This window comes from Ceratotherium simum, chromosome 1 (assembly GCF_057802395.1).
Source record: "Ceratotherium simum simum isolate JZ-2026a chromosome 1, ASM5780239v1, whole genome shotgun sequence".
NCBI lineage: Eukaryota > Metazoa > Chordata > Mammalia > Perissodactyla > Rhinocerotidae > Ceratotherium > Ceratotherium simum.
In genome coordinates this window covers 1820405-1839439 of record NC_141900.1, presented here as the reverse complement: position 1 = coordinate 1839439, position 19035 = coordinate 1820405, and the positions used below count along the sequence as shown (strand labels likewise).

Genomic DNA, 19035 nt, shown 5'->3' with positions numbered 1-19035 from the left:
CCCTTAGGCAGTCCTGCCCTCCCTGGACATCAGTTTTCCATACCTAGAGGACGGTGGATGGGACAGGTTCATTGTGCCCAGCCAGAGCTGGGGCCAGGCTGACTCTGGAACAAGCCTCCAGGTCTGATCCCTCCTCTAATTTGGGTTCTGGAGAGGTGTTCATGCAGCAAGGCCCTGAAGGAGGGTCTTTCCCTGAGAGAGGAAAGCCCCTGACCAGGTTTTTGGGGGTCCCCAAGATCACCCCCAGGTTTTGTGATTCTCCAGAAGGACTCAGTATAGAGTGGCTAAGATTTATTGTAACAAAGGAGACCAAGCACAATCTGCAAAGAGAAAAGGCACATGAGGTGAAGTCTGGAGGAGACCAGGCATGAGCTTCCAGACCTCTCCCGGTGGAGTCACCCAGGAAGCACCCAGCAGCACAGAGCTGGGACAACACGCATGAAGCGCCGTCTGCCAAAGAAGCTCACCAGAGACTCAGGGCCCAGGGTTTTTATTGGGCGCTGGTCTTTTAGGCACCCTCTGCCCAGCGTGTACAAACTCCCGACTTGGAGGGAAAGCAGGAATCAGCATAGCACCTTGCTTGTCCAAACAGTTTAGGCACAGGGAGCCCTTCTTATCCTTGAGGGAAAGTTGTTATCAGTGTAGAGAACTGTTTAGCATCCACATTCCCAGATGCCAGCCGGAGGCCAAGCTCCCAGCAGGCCCCTGTAGGACAGGCAGCCGCGGGTGAGCTGTGTTGATGCTCTTCTGCACACCCAGGCCCCAGTGGGTTGTGGTTGGACTCCACCTGAGGGAGATGAATGGGCAGGTTGGGGACAGAGTGATTGACCATCTCAGTTTGCATGGAACTGGGGGGTTTCCCGGGACGTGGGACTTTCTGTGCTAAAACCAGGACAGTGCTAGGCACACCAGGATGACTCGTCACTCCAGTTGAGACAGAGTTTCAGAGGAGGAGACACCATTAGCAGAGGGCAGAAAGCAACAGTGGGAGGCCCAGCCTGGCAGAAGGCAGAGCAAAGAAGGGAGAATAACTGGGTGGGGACTTATCCTAAAAGCTCTGGACAGAGGCCTGTCTCCCTTCCTCTGACCACTCAGCCTGGAGTAGCACATTTACAGACCTGGAGACCAAGCCAGGCAGGTTCAGTACCTGGCCCGAGTTACAGGGTCGGCAGGTGCCAGAGCCCAGTTGGAAGCCTACACGCCCTCACTGCCAGCTCATCTGGCCCTGGTTCCGATTGGAACGTGAACAGTCCTTGGAAGTCTGTGCTGCTCTGGGCTTCAGTTTCTCCATCTGTCAGCAAGCTTGTCAGATGAGATGGGCTCTGAGGTCTCCCACCTCTTGTTCCCACCCTCCCTCTGGAGGGGAGACAAACGCAACTCATCCAGCTCTCTTGTCAGCCTGATGACCTTTGCCGTGAGGTCCCACCAACTGAACCCACAGCATCATCCGTTGCCAGGCACCTTACCATGTGAGGACAACACTCAGCTGGGATCCCCGCCCCACCACTCCATGCCCTCAAGTCACCAACAGGCCAGGGTTAAGGAGGAAGGCAGAAGCAGTGAGGCCAACGCTGGCGACTCTAGGAGGGGTAAAGGAGACAGGCAGCAGTGGAGGAGGGGGCAGGGACACAGGAGGCTGGTGGAGTAAGGTCAGGAAGGAAATAAGCATAAACACCACAGCCGATTCTTCCCCACATCAGATCCCATTCCACTGCCTCTGATGACCACAGCCATTCTACTCTCAATACTCAGGAACATAGTTTGAAAATCTCTTTAAAAGTCAGATCCTCTCCCCCAACCCACAAAACTGACTCACTATCTTTTCCAACCCCCCAAAAAGGCCATAAGTTTCTCTGGAGAGGGTAGCAGAGGGCATCTGGAATGAATTGCCTCAGCCCTCTCAGAGAGTGGGGTTACCCTGCTGAAATCTGAGTGACCGTGGCAGCCCTAAATAGAGCTTCAAATCCCTGGATGCTCCTCCTCTCAAGAGCGAGGTTGGAGACCCGCTGTGGAGTCTGGGCTGCATGACCACTTCCACCGATGGAGAATGCAGGCCCTGTGTGCCTCCCAAGGCTGGTCATAAAAGGCGACAGGGCCTCCCTTGTTTGCTGGAGTGCTGGAACCGCTGAGCTAAGTAAAAGAGGCTGCCATGCTGTGAGGATGCCGAGCCGGAGAGGGGTCACACGCAGGCTCTCCATCGCTCAGCTCTCTCTGGTGTTTAGCCATTCCAGTTGAAGCCCCAGACATTGTGCCGCAGAAGCAAGCCATCCTCACGACATCCACAAGCATGATAAAACAATTGGGGCCATTTGTTCCACAGCAACAGTGACAGTGATGAAGGAAACATGTGTATGTTCCAACCTGAGACCACCCACTTCCCCCACCCAGTTGTCCTCCCCAACCAGGTTTCCAAAATGTTGGCAGCTCTGGAAACGCCTCTGCAAAGTCTCGCCAGCCCAAAAGACCTAAAATGATGACAGCAGTAGTTACCCCACAAAAGGGCCTGATGGCGAGGTTCACTGCCAACAAGTTTACTTGTGTGCTAGAGTTCTCCCCATTAGCCAACCATTCTTCTTTTTAATAGAACAGCTTTATTGATGTATAACTCATATAACATAAAATTCACCCTTTAATGTGTAGAACTCAGTGGCTTTTCCTATATTCACAGTTAATTGTGCAACTATCTAATTCCAGAAGATTTCATCACTCCAAAAAGAAATCTCACACCCCTTAGTCACTCCCCATCCCCCCTCCACATCCCCACAGCCCCTGGAAACCACTAATCTACTTCTGAGTCTACGGATTTCCCTCTTCAGGAGATTGCATATCAAGAAATCATACAATATGTAGTCTCATCTGTCTGGCTTCTTTCACATAGCATAATGTTTTCAAGGTTCATCTATATTAATTTTGGCTGACTAATATTCCATTTTATGGATACACTACATTTTGTTTGCTCATTCATTCATTCATTATCATTTGGGTTGTTTCTACTTTTTGGCTTTTATGAAAATGCTTCTGTGAACATTTGCATACAAGTTTTTGTGTTGACATATATTTTCCATGTTCTTGGCTATTTACCTAGGAGTCACATAGTAAATCTGTGTTTTGAGAAACTGCCAAACTGTTTTCCAAAGCAGCTGCACCATTTTACATGCCCACCAACAAGGTATGAGTGTTCCAACTTCTCCACATCCTCACCAACGCTTGTTATATTCTGGGGTTTTTTTGTTTTGTTTTGCTTTAATTTCAGCCATCCTAAGTGATGTGAAGTGGCACCTCATTGTGGTTTTGATTTTTATCTCCCTAATGACTAATGATGTCATGCATCTTTTCATGTGCTCATTGGACATTTGTATATGTTCCTTGGAGAAATGTCTATTCAAATTCTTCGACCATTTTTTAACTGAGTATTGCCTTTTATCGTTAAGTTGTAAGAGTTCTTTCACTCAACATCATTTTGAGATTCATCTGTGTCCTTGTGTGTATCAGTTGTTCATTTCTTTTAATTAATATTGTTTCTTAGAGCAGTTTTAGGTTCACAGCAAAGTTGAGTGAAAAGTATAGAAATGTCCCATATACCCCTTGTCCTCCCCACACACACAGTCTCCTCCACTGTCAACATCCCCCTCCAGAGTGGTACATTTGTTATGGTCAATGAACCTACACTGACACATTGGGTGACACCCAAAGTCCATAGTTTACATTAGGGTTGACTCTTGTTATTGCACACTCCATGGGTCTGGACAAATGTAAAAGTACATATATCCCCCATTATAGTATCATGCAGAATAGTTTCACTGCCCTAAAAATTCTCTGTGCCCTGCCTATTCATCTCCCCACTTCCCCCTAACCTGTGGCAACCACTAATCTTTTTACTGTCTCTATAGTTTTACCTTTTCCAGAACAACATATAGTTGGATTCATAGAGTATGTAAACTTTTCTGATTGGCTTTTCACATAGTAGTATGCATTTACATTTCCTCCATATCTTTTCATAACTTGATAGCTCATTTATTTTTAGCACTGAATATTCTATTGTCTGGATGTACCACAGTTTATTTACACACTCACCTACTGAAGGACATCTTGGATTCTTCCAACTTCTGGCAATTAGGAATACAGATGCTATAAACATTTGTGTGCAGGTTTCTGTGTGGCTATAAGTTTTCAACCCCATTGGGTAAATACCAAGGAGCATGACTGCTGGATCATATGGTACCTTAGTCTGTTCAGGCTTATATAACAAAAATACCAAAAACTCAGTGACTTATAAACAACAGAAATTTATTTCTCACAGTTCTAGAAGCTGGAAGTCCAAGATCAGGGTGCCAGCACAGTCAAGTGAGGGCTCTCTTCTCTATCGCAGAATTCTCACTGCGTCTTCATATGGGAGAAGGAGCAAGGGAGCTCTCTGGGTTCTCTTTTATAAGGGCACTAATCCCATCATGAGGACTCCACTCTTGTGACCTAAGCACTTCCCAAAGACTCCAACTCCTAATATCACCTTAGGCACTAGGTTTCAACAAATGAATTTGGGGGGGACATAAACATGTAGCCCATTGCATATGGTAACAGTACGTTTAGTTTTGTAAAAAACCACCAAACTGTCTTAGAAAGTGGCTGTACCATTTTGCATTCCCACCAGCAATGGATGAGAGTTTCTTCTCCATCATTCTTAAATATTAACAGATATCTGAGGATAGAAACCAACACAATATGAACAACAACAAGAGAAAAAAATAACAGCAACACTACAGGGAGAAAAAAGACTTGGAAAAAAATCCCTATCATCAAAATCCTCACAGAGATAAGAGAAAATATTGCAATCATGAAAAAAAAAAAAAAAACATTCAAAACCAAAAAGGAACTCTTGGTAAATAAAAGTATGATAGCAGAAATCAAATCTGCAGGAGAAGAGTTGAAAGCTAAAGTTGAGGAAATCTCCCAGAAAGTACAGCAAAAAAAAAAAGAGATGAAGGGTAGGAGAGACAAGACAGGACAACCAGAAAAAATCAGAAATAGTCCAGAAGAGCCAATATTCAAATCTGGGTTTTTCAGAAAGAGAGAACAGAGAAAATAGAGGAAAGGAAATAGTCAACAAAATAAACAACAGCAAATTCCCAGACTGAGAACATGACTTTTTAGACTGAGGGCCTGTCATGTCTCAGGCAATAGATGCAGACTCACACCAAAGAACATCACCATGACATATCAGAACCCTGGACATAATGAAAAGACACAAGCTTTTAGAAACTTAAAAAGAAAAAAAAAGGGAAGGAAGGAGCAGCAAAGAAAAGGAAGAAAGGAAGGAAAGATGGTAGGAAGGAAGGGAGGGAGGGAATAAGGGCATGTCACACACAGATTTGTACTCTTCATCAGAAAAATGAGAAGCTAGAAAGCTGGGGGTTCATGGAGCAAGCCTTCAAAATCAGGAAATGATTTCTAAATATACCCAGCCAAACTATCAATCAAGTGGGAGAATATAATAAAGGCACGTTAGACCTGCAAGGTCTTTACAATTTACCTCCCTTGCATTATTTCTCAAAGAGCGACTGGAGGATGTGCTCCACCCAAACCAGGGCGTAAACTAAGAAATAAGATACAGAGACAGGAAATAGGGCCAGCATAGAAGAGATGCAAAAGGAACACACAAGACGAGGGTAACGGAGATGCCAGCATGACACGCTCAGAGCAGGGCAATGATAATCCACACTGGAGGTCCCAAGGCTCAGTGAAAGACTTCTTCAGTAAAATTAAACTGGTCACTTATCCGATGTGTAGGAACATCTTGAGAGATTTAGACAACCGATGAAGGATTGTGGGTAGAATTTTTTATAAACACATAGAATCCTAAGTAATCAAACAAAACACAAGGCAATTATTAATTCCATGGAAAATAACTTGTGTAGGAAGGAAAATCCATCAGGTCCATATATAGACCTCAGATGCATTTGCTTGGCTTACCCCAAACAAATTATTTTATAATTAAACATCAATACTTAAAAATCAGAAGATTGCACATAAAATTCCAGACTTCTAGATTTGGCTTTTAAAAAAAAAATTACAAGATCTAGGCAAATTGTGCCTGCATTTTCGCAAGAAGACTTTCCGCCGAGGCCGCAAACCCAGGTCACAGCCCGCCCGCCCTGGCGCCGTCTACACCCCAGTTCCTTTACAGGCTGGGAGAGGCCGGCGGGGCTGGGACGCACCGACTGACAACCAAGTGTCGCCTCCCATACTCCGTATGAGGACCGAGCACTAACTGGGGGACGCCCAAGCCTCCCGCTTTCACTCCTGGGCTCTTTGTTCTTCGCCCCCCCCATTTTTCCTAAATTGCCCTTCACTTGTCTCTCATTCCACTTCCCATCACGTAGTTCGCGCCCTCAGCAAAGATGGCACCCAACCGAAACAGGGCAGCTGGGCTAACTTCCGGCGGGAAGCTCGCGGCGAGGCTCGCTTCCGGCGGCGCTCCCAGTGACGTAGGCGAGTGCGCCGTGCGGCGTGGGCCGAGGACGGTGCAGGGGCGCATGGAGGTCAGCGTCCGCGCTCGCGGCGGCGGCGGCGGCGGCGGTGGCGGCGTAGGTCTCGTGGCGGGGGCAGGGGCTGCTGAGCGTGGGTCCTGAGGGCATGAGGGCGTGGCCGGGAGAGGAGACCCGGCGGGAGGCCTGGGGTGGGGCCGGGCCGAGGTGGCGGGGAAGCGGGTGGCAGGGGGCTTGGGCCGACCCCGGGACCGGGACGCGGAGGGGCATGAGGGCGGCTTCCGGGACGCGGGCGGGCAGGGCAGGCGCCAGAGGCCGGGCCCGTTCGGAGCCGCACGAGCCAGTCTCCCGGGACCCCGCGTGGCGGCTGCGTGGCCTGCGAGCTGCCCGCACTGACCCTCCCGGTCTCCGCGAGCTGGCTGTCGTGGCTTGGTGCAGGTGGTTCTGTCTCTGCATCTGAGGGCTGAACTTCCGTGTTGGTGTCAGCCTAAACCCAGTTGGCCTCTGGACCTCAGTTTCCTCCCTAGCTCATAGGGTTGCCATCAACCGGGAGTGTTCCCAGTGCTCCCCCGCTGCCGTCCCCCGCTGCCGGGGCTCAGTGAATAGGGGATGTTGCCCTTGAGCCAGTATTCCTCCTCTCTGAGCGTATGCTTGTGTGTAGAGCTGGACTAAGCTTTTTACAGCTGCAATAATCCGGTCACGTAAAAATAAAATGTGCCGGCGATATACCAAGTTTCAGGAAATCGAAGATCAAACACGTTCTCTGCTTTGGCGGGAGGGGGGTCCGGGTTAACATTTTATGGTGCCCTGGTCACGTGCCGTACCTAGGTCTTTTAATCACCCTGGTGAGCAAGTCTGACATAGAGTTGTTAAAAGCAACATCGTTGGGATATGTAACAAATTCTTGGAGGAGGTAACATTTTGTCTGGGCGTGGAAAGATGAAGGGTGATTTCCTGGGCGCTGTGGTAGGGATAAAAAAACCAGGCAGCAGGCCCTGCCCTGCCCAGTTGTAATGAAAGTGCAGGGCCTGTTTAGAATGAGGTAGTGTGTTGCCGGGAGGAAGAAGAGGTAAAACTGGAGAGAGAATTCCAGGCCATGTTGTGAAGTGCTTCTTGTGATCGATCCAGGACTTTTGCTCTTAGAGGGTTTTGTGTGTGTGTTTTTAAGTAGGATGGTTTGGAGAAGCTCACTCTCCTGTTATAAGTGTTATAATATATCCACAGAAGCTATGGGGTATGGATTATACGTCCAGGGTTTTCCAGGAGCAGTCTGATTTGAAAATATCCTGTCCCATTGTCTCTGTAAGCTAATAGTTCTTAATCCTGGGTACTCTTCAAATAAGATGAATGCTGCCCAAGCCTGCTTGCAGAGACTCCCCATCAAAAGGTCTTGGGCCCAGCCTCGAATCTGAATTGTTGAATCACTCCCTGGGTGGTTTTGAAGCACAACCAGGACTAAAATCCTGCCCACCCAAGCTGTAGTGCTCCTGAGTTTTGATATTTGGTTACATTCTATGCTGAAACAGAAACCCTTCGAGATTTTTGCTTCAGAAAATGCTATTGTATGTATGTGGGCAGTCAGAAAGGAGAGGTTTGGACTGGTTTGTGGAGAGCATGGCTGTGACTCCATTTCATGTGTCGTGTTCTTCTCTTGTGTTTGTGAATCTGGAATTGGCCCTGCACCACTCCCTTCTCTCTCCTTCTCTTCAGGGCTTTGGAATCACTTGCTAGGAGTCTTACCTCCCTGCCACCCAGGCCATCATGGCAGCTCGCCTGGTGAAGCGATGCACATGTCTCCTGCGAGAGGCTGCTCTTCTAGTCCCTGCCGTGTCTCCAGCTGGCCGACTGAGACTTGCCGGCGTAGCCCATAAGACTCTGACTTCCTCAGCTACCTCACCCAGTTCACACTTCCCAGGTTCCTTGTCAGAGCTTGTGGAGAGGGAACAAGTGTTTACTCCCTACCCAGAGCGCCAAGAGGTGGACCTGCTCATCGAGAAGGCTACCGGGCCAGAGGAGCTCCTGGAGCTTCTTGGTGGTGGTCACTGCCTGCACCAGAACCATGCAGCCCTCATCCTCATCCGCCTCTCTCGTCTGCTGTCTGAGAAGCCAGGAGACAAAGCCTCACTCATACAGGATGCTCGCTTTCAGCAACTTCTCCATCTCCTCAACAGTCAGGTGGGTTCTGCAGTGTTCTCTGAGGGTTCCACAAGCAGAGAACAGCACAGGCACTGGAGTCCAAGGCAGTTAGTCACTTTTCGGGTATAGACAGGAGTTCTGCTTAGTGCTTCAGCATCCCGTGATATTTTTTCCTTTTGTAGATTCCAGAGTACTTTTGTGTGCTTTCTCTGTCAGTCCTCACAGCAGCCCTGGTAGGTGAATATTGCTGTCCTCATCTCAGACAGCCGACCAGGACAGGGTAATGGAAGTACAAGAAGTCAGCCTGGTTCTTCTTGGTTCGTTGGGTGCTTCCTCCTCACCACACGGTCTTGATTTGTGTACCTCCCCCTCCACTGTCTGGCTGATGCTGGGCGTGCTTTTGAAGCAAGAGGAGATGCAAGGGTGACTGGTGGAGGATCCCAGAAACTTGAGCTGAGCTTAGGCGTTATCCAGCCAGTCAGAACCTTAAAGGATGAGTGCAGAGAGAAGGGACCTGTTTGTGTGGCACTGGGGGTCAGAACTTAAGCCGGTTTCTGTTCGGTTGAGGAAGGACTCCCTTCATGCAGGCTCTTCCCCAGGTGTCATGGGGTTTGCTGGACTGCCAGAGGGGTCCATGGCACAGAAAGGAGGTACAAACCCCCACTCTGGCCATGTTGGCCCTCACTCACTCCCCTGATCTGCGCTGGAAGGGAGAGGCTGCTCTTCTGTCATTCAGCATTGAAACCCTATGTCCGGTTGTTGAGGAGGAGGAGATTCCTGGTTCAAGGAAGGGGTCACACTAAATGAGTGTCTTTTAAACTGCAGGTTATGAAAGCAGTGTAGTGGACATGGCCAGCCATTTTTTAATGAGATCAAGTAATGTAGAAGATGCCTACCCACCTTACACATAGTGAGGAAGTACTGTTTCGTGGAACTTTGTGTTGTAGTTAAATATGTAAATGTGCATGCATGTGTGTACTGGGGTCACAGTACAAATTTATTTCTTGCTGAGAATAAAGCTCATAAAATTACCTTAATTAGGTCCCTTGTTCTAAGACTATAATTCTAATTGTTATTTAGTAAATATTTTATGCAAGCTGTTAAAGCACGTCTCACAAAACAAGACTGAACCTTATAACAAGAGTGTAAGCCAGTAACAAACTGGTAACAAAATATTGACAACGTAAATGGTGACCATGGTTTCTTTTAAAGTCTTAGTACTGTCCAGGAAACCTACAGAAAGATGCAGGCACCCAGGTGTCATATGATAATGAGATCAAATTCAGTACTTTTCTCCTTGCTCCCCAGCCCTTCAAACAACAGCTTTTCTGTTTCCCATTCACCTTGTGTGTGTGATTTCAGTTCCCTCTCTCAGCAGTGTTGTCCCCTTTCACAGATGGAGAGACTGAGCCGGAGGGGCCAGGAGACTTGCACCACCAGTAGAGGCAGAATTGAGAGGCTAAGCACAGCCAGCAACCAAGCCATGCTTGAACTCAAGTGTTCCAACTCCAGCCCATGTGTCTGTGACCACATACTGTCCTCCTTGTGGGTGGGGTCTGGCCCAGAGGGTCCTGGAATAGCCCCCGTATTTCTCTAAGGCCTGGGAACAACTTACAGAGAACAGCGGGGTCACCCTTGTTCGGAAACCGAGCAGGAGCCCAAGGAGGAGGGAGGCGCCCTCAGGCAGAGGACAAGACTGGTTTCAGACAGCCCAGGTGCAGGTTGTGGTTCTGCCATTCCTGCTAAGACTTTGGGGAAAGGATGTGTGAAGTGGGGTGACGATGCTTCCCAGGCTGTTGGCACCTGACACACAAGAGTGTAGAAGAATGCCTGTGTTCCGTAAGAGCTGATGCTGGTGGCAGCAGGCAGCCAGTCCCTGCACATGCCTCGATGCCTGGGGGCTTGGGGGTGGGCAGGACTCATTGATACCAGGGCATCTTTCTACCCATATATCAAAGGGCTTTCCTGCACAGCTTCACACACCAGGGACAGTGGGCTGGCTAGCTTTGGTCACCCTACTTGACGTGGTGGTGCACTGGCACCTAGGCCTGCTCTGCAGGTGTGCCATCTTGGCTTTAATGCAGCAGTTGCGGTCCTGGGGAACTCCACATTCCCAGAAACCGTGTTATGACTGCTTCATTGGAGGGGAGGGCTTTAGGGTTTGGGGCCTCTCGGACTCAACATAACCACTGTTTTCTTGTAGAAAAGTCAGTGTGTTTTTAATAGCTAAAAATTGTAATTGTCGTTGCAAGCAGAAGAATGAGTTGGTTGACCAAACTGACCTTCCAAAGCCTGACGGTCCCTTCCTGACCCCGAGTTACACTCCCACAGGCTTCACTCTACCTTCTGGACTTCAGAGGTTTGCTTGCCCGTCAGGTCTGTGCATGTGAGAAGAGCAGAAGCCAGGCGCGCCCACCGCAGGTTGCTGAGCCAGGTGTCTGTTTAGTCAGCCACAGTTGAATTTGTGTTAGGGAAACTCTAGGAGGATTTCTCTTATCACGCTGAGTTCTTGCTTGCAGGTGATAGCAAACGACTGGCTGACTGGAGTGGAAGTAGTATTTATGGGAGGCTGGAGAACAGGCTCAGAAAACAGGCCCAGGCAGAGGCTGTGAGGAGCAGCCTGGTGCAGCCCATTAGGAGTGCCTGCCTTACGATAATAGCTGGGGAGTCGAGTCTGGGGAGTCAGCTTCAGGCTCAGACCCTTGGCCAGCTCTGTAACAACACGGGATCTACGGGGTCCCAAGTGTGACCTTGCCTGTGTCCTCCCCACCCAGATAACCACAGTCTGGCACGGCACCCTCGTGAAGCTGCTCCGGAGCCTCTATGCACTGGCGCTCCCCGCGGCCTCCAAGGAGCTGCAGTCGGTGGAGCAGGAGGTCCGCTGGCGAATGCGCAGACTCAAGTACAAGCACCTGGCCTACCTGGCCGAGTCCAGCACCACCTACATGCAGGAGCGGGAATCCCAGGAGCTGCTGGCTGAGCTGCTGGTGCACCTGGAGCGGCGCTGGGCGGAGATCGAAGACGGCCGCATGGTGGTGGCCATGATGATGAAGGTGGGGCACCTCTCGAAGTCACTGATGAACCGCCTGGAGGACAAGGTACTGGGGCTGAGAGCAGGTCTCCCTGGGACCTCGGGTTTGTTTCCTTGGGTGATGGCCTCTGGGGAAGGAGTGTGGGACGGAAGCCCTGGGAGCTTCTCTCCACAGAGTCTGGGGCATGGCACTGGAGGAACCAGAGCTCTGGGCAGTGGCCGTGTTAATGAGCACTCTATGCCCACCCACTGATCTAGGTCCTGGGGGGAGAGTGCAGAGCCCGAACCCCTTTATCTTTCTCCAGAATTACCTCATGTCCGTAACCTGGAGAGGGCATGGCCAGCAGCTTCTAAAGTGTGGCCTGTCCAGTGGGCTCAGCTTCTGGCTGGCACTCCCTAGAGACATCGTGCCCCCGCCTCCCTCCAGCCTCAGCCCTGCAGTCAAGTCAAATTCAGCCCCTGTTCCCATCGTAGCAGGGGCTGGCCCAGATGGCTGCCACAGCAAGCTCCACAGCTCATGGGCCCTGGGTCCCCTTCCCTGGGACCTGGGGATAAGTTTGGCTGCGGACAGAGCACTGCAGGCCTGGTGGTTCCCTGGGGTGGGAGCGGAGGCAGGCCCTGCACAGATGGGGCCTGTGTTTAGTAAGCTCAGGCCCAGTTGCTGTCTCGCAGGGGCTGCACTGCATGGGACTCCTGGCCCTCGGGCCATCGAGCTGACCCCTGCCGGCTGTGGTTGACAGTGCCTGGAGCTGGTGGAGCAGTTTGGCCCCGACGAGCTGCGGAAGGTGCTGGTGACGCTGGCAGCTCAGAACCGGAGGTCGGTGCCCTTGCTGCGAGCCGTCTCTTATCACCTGGTCCAGAAGCCCTTCCCCCTAACGAAAGGCATCCTCCTGGACCTGGCCTATGCCTATGGTGAGCCCTCTGCACAGGGAGTAACAGGGAGGGACGGAGGGAGCTCTGGCCGCAGCTGTGTCAAATTCGGTGCCTGCCCCACCCATGGCAGGTACTGGCCCAAAAGGCTGCCATAGAAAACACTGTGACTCATGGGCCCTGATCCTCTCTGCTGGGCCTCAGGGATAAATTTGGTTACAGACACCAAGCTCCTGGACCTTGAGGCCAGGGTAGAGTGGTGGGGTGGGCCCGAGGGCAGCCTGCCGAACCTCACCAGGTAAACCCCGGGTCTGCTCTGTCCCGAAGGCAAACTTGGCTTCCACCAGACCCAGGTGTTCCAGCGCCTGGCCGCTGACCTGCTGCCTCACACGCCCAGCCTGACGTCTGGTGAGGTGGCCCGCTGCACCAAGTCCTTCGCCTTCCTCAAGTGGCTCAACCTGCCCCTGTTTGAGGCCTTTGCCCAGGTGAGCCATGGTGCACACCTGAGGCCTCGGCTTGAGGGCCCTCCACGCCTGACCCTCACTTTGAGGAGCCGGTTCTCGGGTCATTTCCTCGGGGAAGCACAGCCAGCCTGGAAATGCTCTCCCTGGTGGCAAATATGGAATTCTTACTTTCTGGCTTATTTGGAAAGAAATGGTAGAGCTCGATAGTGCAAGGAAAAGTAGTTGAGAACAATCTCGTCTTCTCCGTTCTTTCACCAAACTGTGTAGGTGTTTCCGTTTGTCTTTGGGTGGCTGTAGCAAGGAGAATGCAGATGAGAATCCATTCAGAACTCTCCTTAAACTTCCAACTGCCCCAAAATGGAGTTGTAAAAAAAGACGTTGCTGGTGCTCATATTTAGCGGATAAACGTGGTTCCAACCAGTTTCGCATAAAGAGTTTTTAGAGCCGTTGTCAGGGAGCAGTTTCCAGGGGTCCTAGTCCTTTGTGAGTAATTGCTGTTGGGATGATAGAATCTGGTCCTCAAGCTGTAACACTGTGTAAATTACCCTGTGTGGCCATGGGTTCGTGGGCCCTGGGGGAGGTCCAGGTCAGCCTGGGGCCCCTCTCATCCTGCCTTTCTGCCTCACCTGGCTGGCCTAGCACATCCTGAACAGAGCCCAGAGCGCCACTGTGCCGCACCTGTGCAACATGCTCCTGGCTTTTGCCCGTCTGAACTTCCGTCCAGAACGAGAGGATCAGTTCTTCAGCCTGGTACAGTCTTCATGCTCCCATTCCCCTATCCCCCACCCTCTCCCCGCCGGCTGATGCTCGGCCCTCTGGGGAACAGCTTGGGGATGGGCAGGAGGGAGGGAAGAGGCCGGATTTTTGCACAGGAGCCCTGGGTGCAGAGACAGCATGGGAGAAGGCCTGGCCAGGGGCACCCGGGGAGGCGTTGCAGGGAGCCATCTGGAACCAGATGTCCCAGGGATTGTCTGGGAACAAAACTCACGAAATCCCAGCATGCCAGCTGTGTGGCCAAGAGCAGCCATGGGTCAGGAAGACATCGGCTGGCGGGCTTACCATGCAGGCAGGGCTGGGGGACCGCTGGTCTCACTTTCTAGCACACCGTTAACGCCCTGCTAAGGTTCAGAGACCTTAGTGGTCCACTTCAGAGACCTGCTGGCAGGGCCAAGGGGTGTGCGGGCTGCCAGGCCAAGTGTGCCCACACAGTAATGAGAGCATCCTGTGTGCGGAATGGGTTTGACCTTAGGCCCCGGCAGAGTGCACTACCCGGGCCAACCAGCTGCTTCCCTTTACGTACCCTCCAATACCTCTCGGGGCTAGAAGTACCTCCTCCCGTGTCCTAGAGGTCCACTCAAGATGTTACTGGATTCATAACTTTGTGCCTTAAGCCCCTGCCAGTGGGAGGGGTGGTGGGAGAGCCCAGCTGAATGTTCCTGCTGTCAAGATTCCCTAGGGAATGAGGAGGGTTTCTGGTATCTTCCATCAGGGGTACCCCAGCTGCTGCCCACCCAGGGGTTCTGCAGCTGCTGAGCAGAACCTGCTTTCTCCACCACCACCCCCACCCCACCCCACCCCGTCCTTGCCCAGGTGCGGGAGAAGCTGGTGTCGGAGCTGGCAGGCCTGGACCCAGCCCTGCAGGTGGACGTGGTATGGGCCCTTTGTGTGCTGCAGCAGGTGCAGGAGGCGGAGCTGCGGGCCGTGCTCCGCCCTGAATTTCACACCCAGTTTCTAGGTAAGCAGTGGTGGGCATCCCTCCTTCTGAGTGATGGCAAGCCCATCACCACCACCCCCAGGACTGCTGCAGCTGGGGCAGCTGCCCAGTTCTGTCTGCCTCGAACCAGGAAGGAGATTGTGGGCCCCCAGGCTCTGCTGATTGTCAGAGAGGAGGGGAGGTGGACAGGCCAGGGCTTACCCAGCATTTGCTCTTTCTCTGTCCACTTCTGTGGGTGACCAGCAGACCCTCTTTCTGCTGCTCTTGACCCAGAGTCCAGGGTGGGGCTTGGGTGTGGGGGTGCCACTGCCTATCCCACCTGTCCCCCCGTGTCCCTCCATCCTGGTCCTCCTGGCCCTCGGCCCACCCCTCCCTCTTACTCCATCCTCTCCCCTTAGGTGGCGAGTCCCCAAAGAATCAGAGCACCTTCCAGAAGCTGCTCCACATCAATGCCACTGCCCAGCTGGAGCACCCCGAGTACACCAGCCCCCTTTTGCCGGCCTCGGCCTTGGTCCCCAGACTCTCAGCCCTTGACAGGAAGGTGACCCCCTTGCAGAAGGAGCTGCAGGAGACACTGAAGGGACTGCTGGGGAGTGCCGACAGGGGCAGCTTCATGGTGGCCACGCAGTATGGCTGGGTTCTGGGTGAGGGCTTCCCCCTGCTCTCTCCCACATGGTTGGCTTGGGGGCTGATTCAGCCTGAGACCTACCAGGACCCCCGCAGTCTCATCTGAGGGCTGTTCTAACCTGCCCCCTCCACAGCAAGGGCTGGCCCAGAGAGCTGCAGAGACTCCAGCTCTCCTCTCTCCAGGGTCTCTGCCCATCAATTGCTGGGGGCTTTCAGCCCAGTTGGTCTCCAGGGAACCGTCCCCAATGTGTTTTCATCCCGTGCCCCTTCCTTAGATGCTGAGGTGCTGTTGGACAGCGACAGCCAGTTCCTGCCCCTAAGGAACTTCGTGGCCCCTCATCTTGCCCCGCCCTCTGGCAGCCAGCCACTTCCTCCTGGGGCCAAGAGGTAGGTGGTCCCGTAGCTCTAATGGTGTGCGCATTTGGCTCTTCTCTGGCATTCCCTCTTCCGGCCAAGAGCCTGGCAGAGCTGTCAGCACCCACTGCGCCCCTCTCCCCCTACCAGGCTGGCCTTTCTGCGCTGGGAGTTCCCTAACTTCAACAGCCGAAGCAAAGACTTGCTGGGACGCTTCATGCTGGCCCGGCGCCACGTCCTGGCTGCTGGCTTCCTGGTGGTAGATGTGAGTACATGGTGGGTGGTACCTATGCGGGGCCAGGAGCTGGGTAGGGAGCAAGTTCAGGCCTCAAGCCAGAGGGCACACAGATGCCCAGCCCCCAGCTGAAGGTCGGCGGTGGTAGGGTTCCCTATTCACACATGAGAAAAGGGGAGCTTGGAAAGTGTTGTATTTTTCTCAAGATCACACAACTTTGAAGTATCAGAGCAAGGCCTCAGGTATGGCTCCCATCTCCATAGCCAGGGCCTCTTGGAGAAGGTAAGGCTGGCAGGATGTGTGAGCCACATGCGTGTGCCTGGCACAGAGCTCTGCTCTGTGGTCTGGCCCTGGGGCCTTCCCTCCAGGTTCACCAGGGAAACCTCTGCCACCTCTTCCTGCTCCCTTCCAGAGAGCAGACTGTCCTGTAAGGGCCAGGCAGTACATAAGTGGCTTTATGGACTACACAAGGGTTCTGTCACATTTTTTACTTTGGGTGGTGGGAGTGTTTTTTGTTGACAACTCTTTAAAAGCCATCCTTAGGTTCCATGTAGTTGCCGCTGGCCGTTGGCTTGGGCCCTGCAGCTCTGAGCACTGACGAAGCCAGGGGATGTGGTGCAGAGCAGTAGGCCTGCCCTGACCCGGCTCCTCCCTCTCCCAGGTCCCGTACTACGAGTGGCTGGAACTCAAGTCTGAATGGCAGAAAGGTGCCTACCTCAAGGACAAGATTCGAAAAGCGGTGGCAGAGGAGCTGGCCAAGTGACCTGTCCCATAGCCTGGACGGCGTGCCCAGGGGGCTGGACTCACCTAGCTGTGGGCGCTGGGTGGGCAGGAGGGGGCACACTCGAGGACAGACCTTAGTGCAGGACCTTGGCCAGAAGTGGGGTGCTGGCCAGCAGCTCCAAGTGGCAGGTTGCCTTCTCATGGGAAATAAATCTTTAATTTTGGTTTTCAACACCACAGGCGTCCCAGGCTTTCTCATGACTCTCCACCATCCACCCTGCTTTCTCACCCATCTGTCTCTGCTTTGGCAGGCAGGGAATGGCTATCCGAGGCTCTGCCCCGGCCCTGTGCACTCTCTACCCCCATCAACAGAACCTGCTTGCCCGAGAGGCAAGGAACCTGCCAAGGGGGGCTGACTCTTCAGACTTTCCCGGGCACTCCAGCTGCTTGTCTGTCCCAGCTTCTCTCTGCCACCCGTGGAGACCCTTCTCCTGTACATTCATACATGGCTGGCCTGTTGCTTAGGGCCTGTAGTCAGCCCAGCACAGACTGAGTCCTAGGATTCTGAATCTCGGCATGAGGACCTTCCCAGGGGAGGCCAATTGGGTTTTCAGTGCTTGGCTTGGGGTTCTATTCATGGTGTGGTTACTGATCACAGTTATCCTGGGAGGTCCCCTCCCATCCATGGTCTCATGTGAGTGGGGGGACCCCAATGGGCTGTACTGATGGGTAGCATGAGGGCTGGATGCTCAGGAGGCACTGGCTCTGGAGTACAAGAGGAGCACACTGGGCTGACGCTGCCTGGCCAGGAGAGATTCCTCACTGTCATCAGACCAAAGTGTCGTGTCTGAGCAGCCATGGGCTCCTTCACCCCAGCAGCAGTGCCGCCAGATGCTGGAAAAAAGCAGGCTTTCTTCCTGCCTTCCTCCTTCCAGCCTCTTGCTAGAGACTTCCCCTGGCAGAACACCACCAGAGGGGAGACTGGGTGCTGGCGTTTGCCCCCAGCAGGACAGAATGGAGGGAGAATGGTGGGAGTGGAGCTGAGCAGAGAAGGGCCGTCATGCCACCCCAGGCCCCCAATTGCAGCCGTTCCCCTCCCACTCCAAAGAGGTCCCTCAGAAAGAGCAAGTCCAGTCCCTCCTGCTTAAAGCCTCACCGCCCACACGGCCGTCAGGGTAGGTGGGGAGCCATCAGACACGAGGGCACAGAACGCGGGTCCTTGTCATTTGCATTGGCCGGCAGGGTATGGCTGGTGGTGGTCCCTCCCCGATGGGAGGGAGCAGCCAGGGATGGCTTTCTAAAGCTGGTGACAAAACCCAGGCAAGATGAAGGAGCAGGGAGAGCATTCTAAAGTGAAGGACTGATGTGGACAAGCACCCGGGGTGCAGAGCCAGTTCAGGAGGGCCTCTGGGAGAACCCACTAAGGAAATGAGAGCGCGTCCGGCCCACCACTCGGGACCACTGACTTCTGTTTGAGATACTCACGGGTTCCCATGTGCAGTGGCCCCTGTGCCCTCTACAGGTTTCCTCAGTGGTAACATCCTGAAGAACTGCATACGTGTCACACCAGGACACTGACGGAAACAAAAGTCTGCATGCAGGACGTCTGCATCACCACGAGGACCCCTCCTGTTGCCCTTAATACGTATGCCTCCCCCTTGTCCTCGGCCACTCGCAACCACCAACCTGTTCTCCGGTTATGCTTTGTTACTTCAAGAACGTTGTATAGAGGAACCATACAGTACCTACCCTTTAGGAACTGGATCTCCTCACTGGCACAGTTCTCTGGAGGCTCATGCACTAGTAGTTCTTGTTACTGCTGTTGGACTGCTTCAGCCCCATGTGCGGGTGTTGGTGCGAACCTAAGGTTTGTTTCTCTGGGATAAGTGCCCGGGAGTACAACTGCCAGGTCATATGGAATTTGTGCTTAGTTTAAGAAACTGCCAAACTCTTCCAGAGTCGCTGTCCCTTCCTACATCCCCACAAGCAGTGTGAGGAGCAGCATGTGGCCTCACTGAGCACAACAGCGTCTCAGATCCATGTGGACTGAGAGCTCTTGGCTTTCATTTGCATTTCCTTAATGGCCAGTGAGGTTGACCACTTAACCTGACTTAGTTATTCTAGTCATCTTAGCAGGTATGAAGTGGTATCTCATGGTTTTTATATTCATTTCCATGATGACTAATATCTTTTCATGTGCTTGCTGCCCATTTATATAATCTTGGGAGAAATACCTATTCAGATCCTTTGTCCAATTTTTGATTAGGTTGTCATTATTGCGTTGTAAGAGTTCTTTATATGTTCTAGAAACAAGTCTCTAATCAGATAGATGATTTACAGATATTTTCTCCCATTTTGTGAGTTGTATTTTCACTTTCTTGATGGTGTCCTTTGAAGCA

General features: G+C 52.5%; 1 protein-coding gene and 2 non-coding genes across 4 annotated transcripts; all 3 read left to right on the top strand.

Moving 5' to 3' along the window:
- Positions 1-6522: 6522 nt before the first annotated feature.
- Positions 6523-16873, top strand: TBRG4 (transforming growth factor beta regulator 4). 2 transcript variants are annotated; one of them, XM_087430011.1, is made up of 12 exons: positions 6523-6581; positions 8193-8657; positions 10015-10137; positions 11393-11716; positions 12390-12561; positions 12847-13004; positions 13623-13733; positions 14574-14718; positions 15096-15341; positions 15600-15711; positions 15829-15943; positions 16575-16873. In XM_087430011.1, the coding sequence occupies exons 2-12, from the start codon at positions 8244-8246 to the stop codon at positions 16674-16676; spliced, it is 2022 nt and encodes a 673-aa protein (XP_087286137.1). In that variant the 5' UTR covers positions 6523-6581; positions 8193-8243; the 3' UTR covers positions 16677-16873. The 2 variants fall into 2 exon arrangements, with proteins under 2 accessions (XP_087286137.1, XP_087286203.1); XM_087430077.1 differs by lacking the exon at positions 10015-10137.
- LOC147918115 (small nucleolar RNA SNORA5) lies at positions 12086-12222 on the top strand. Its single transcript, XR_015553587.1, has one exon. It is a non-coding gene; the product is annotated as a small nucleolar RNA SNORA5 (small nucleolar RNA).
- Positions 12612-12747, top strand: LOC147918114 (small nucleolar RNA SNORA5). Its single transcript, XR_015553583.1, has one exon. It is a non-coding gene; the product is annotated as a small nucleolar RNA SNORA5 (small nucleolar RNA).
- Positions 16874-19035: the final 2162 nt, after the last annotated feature.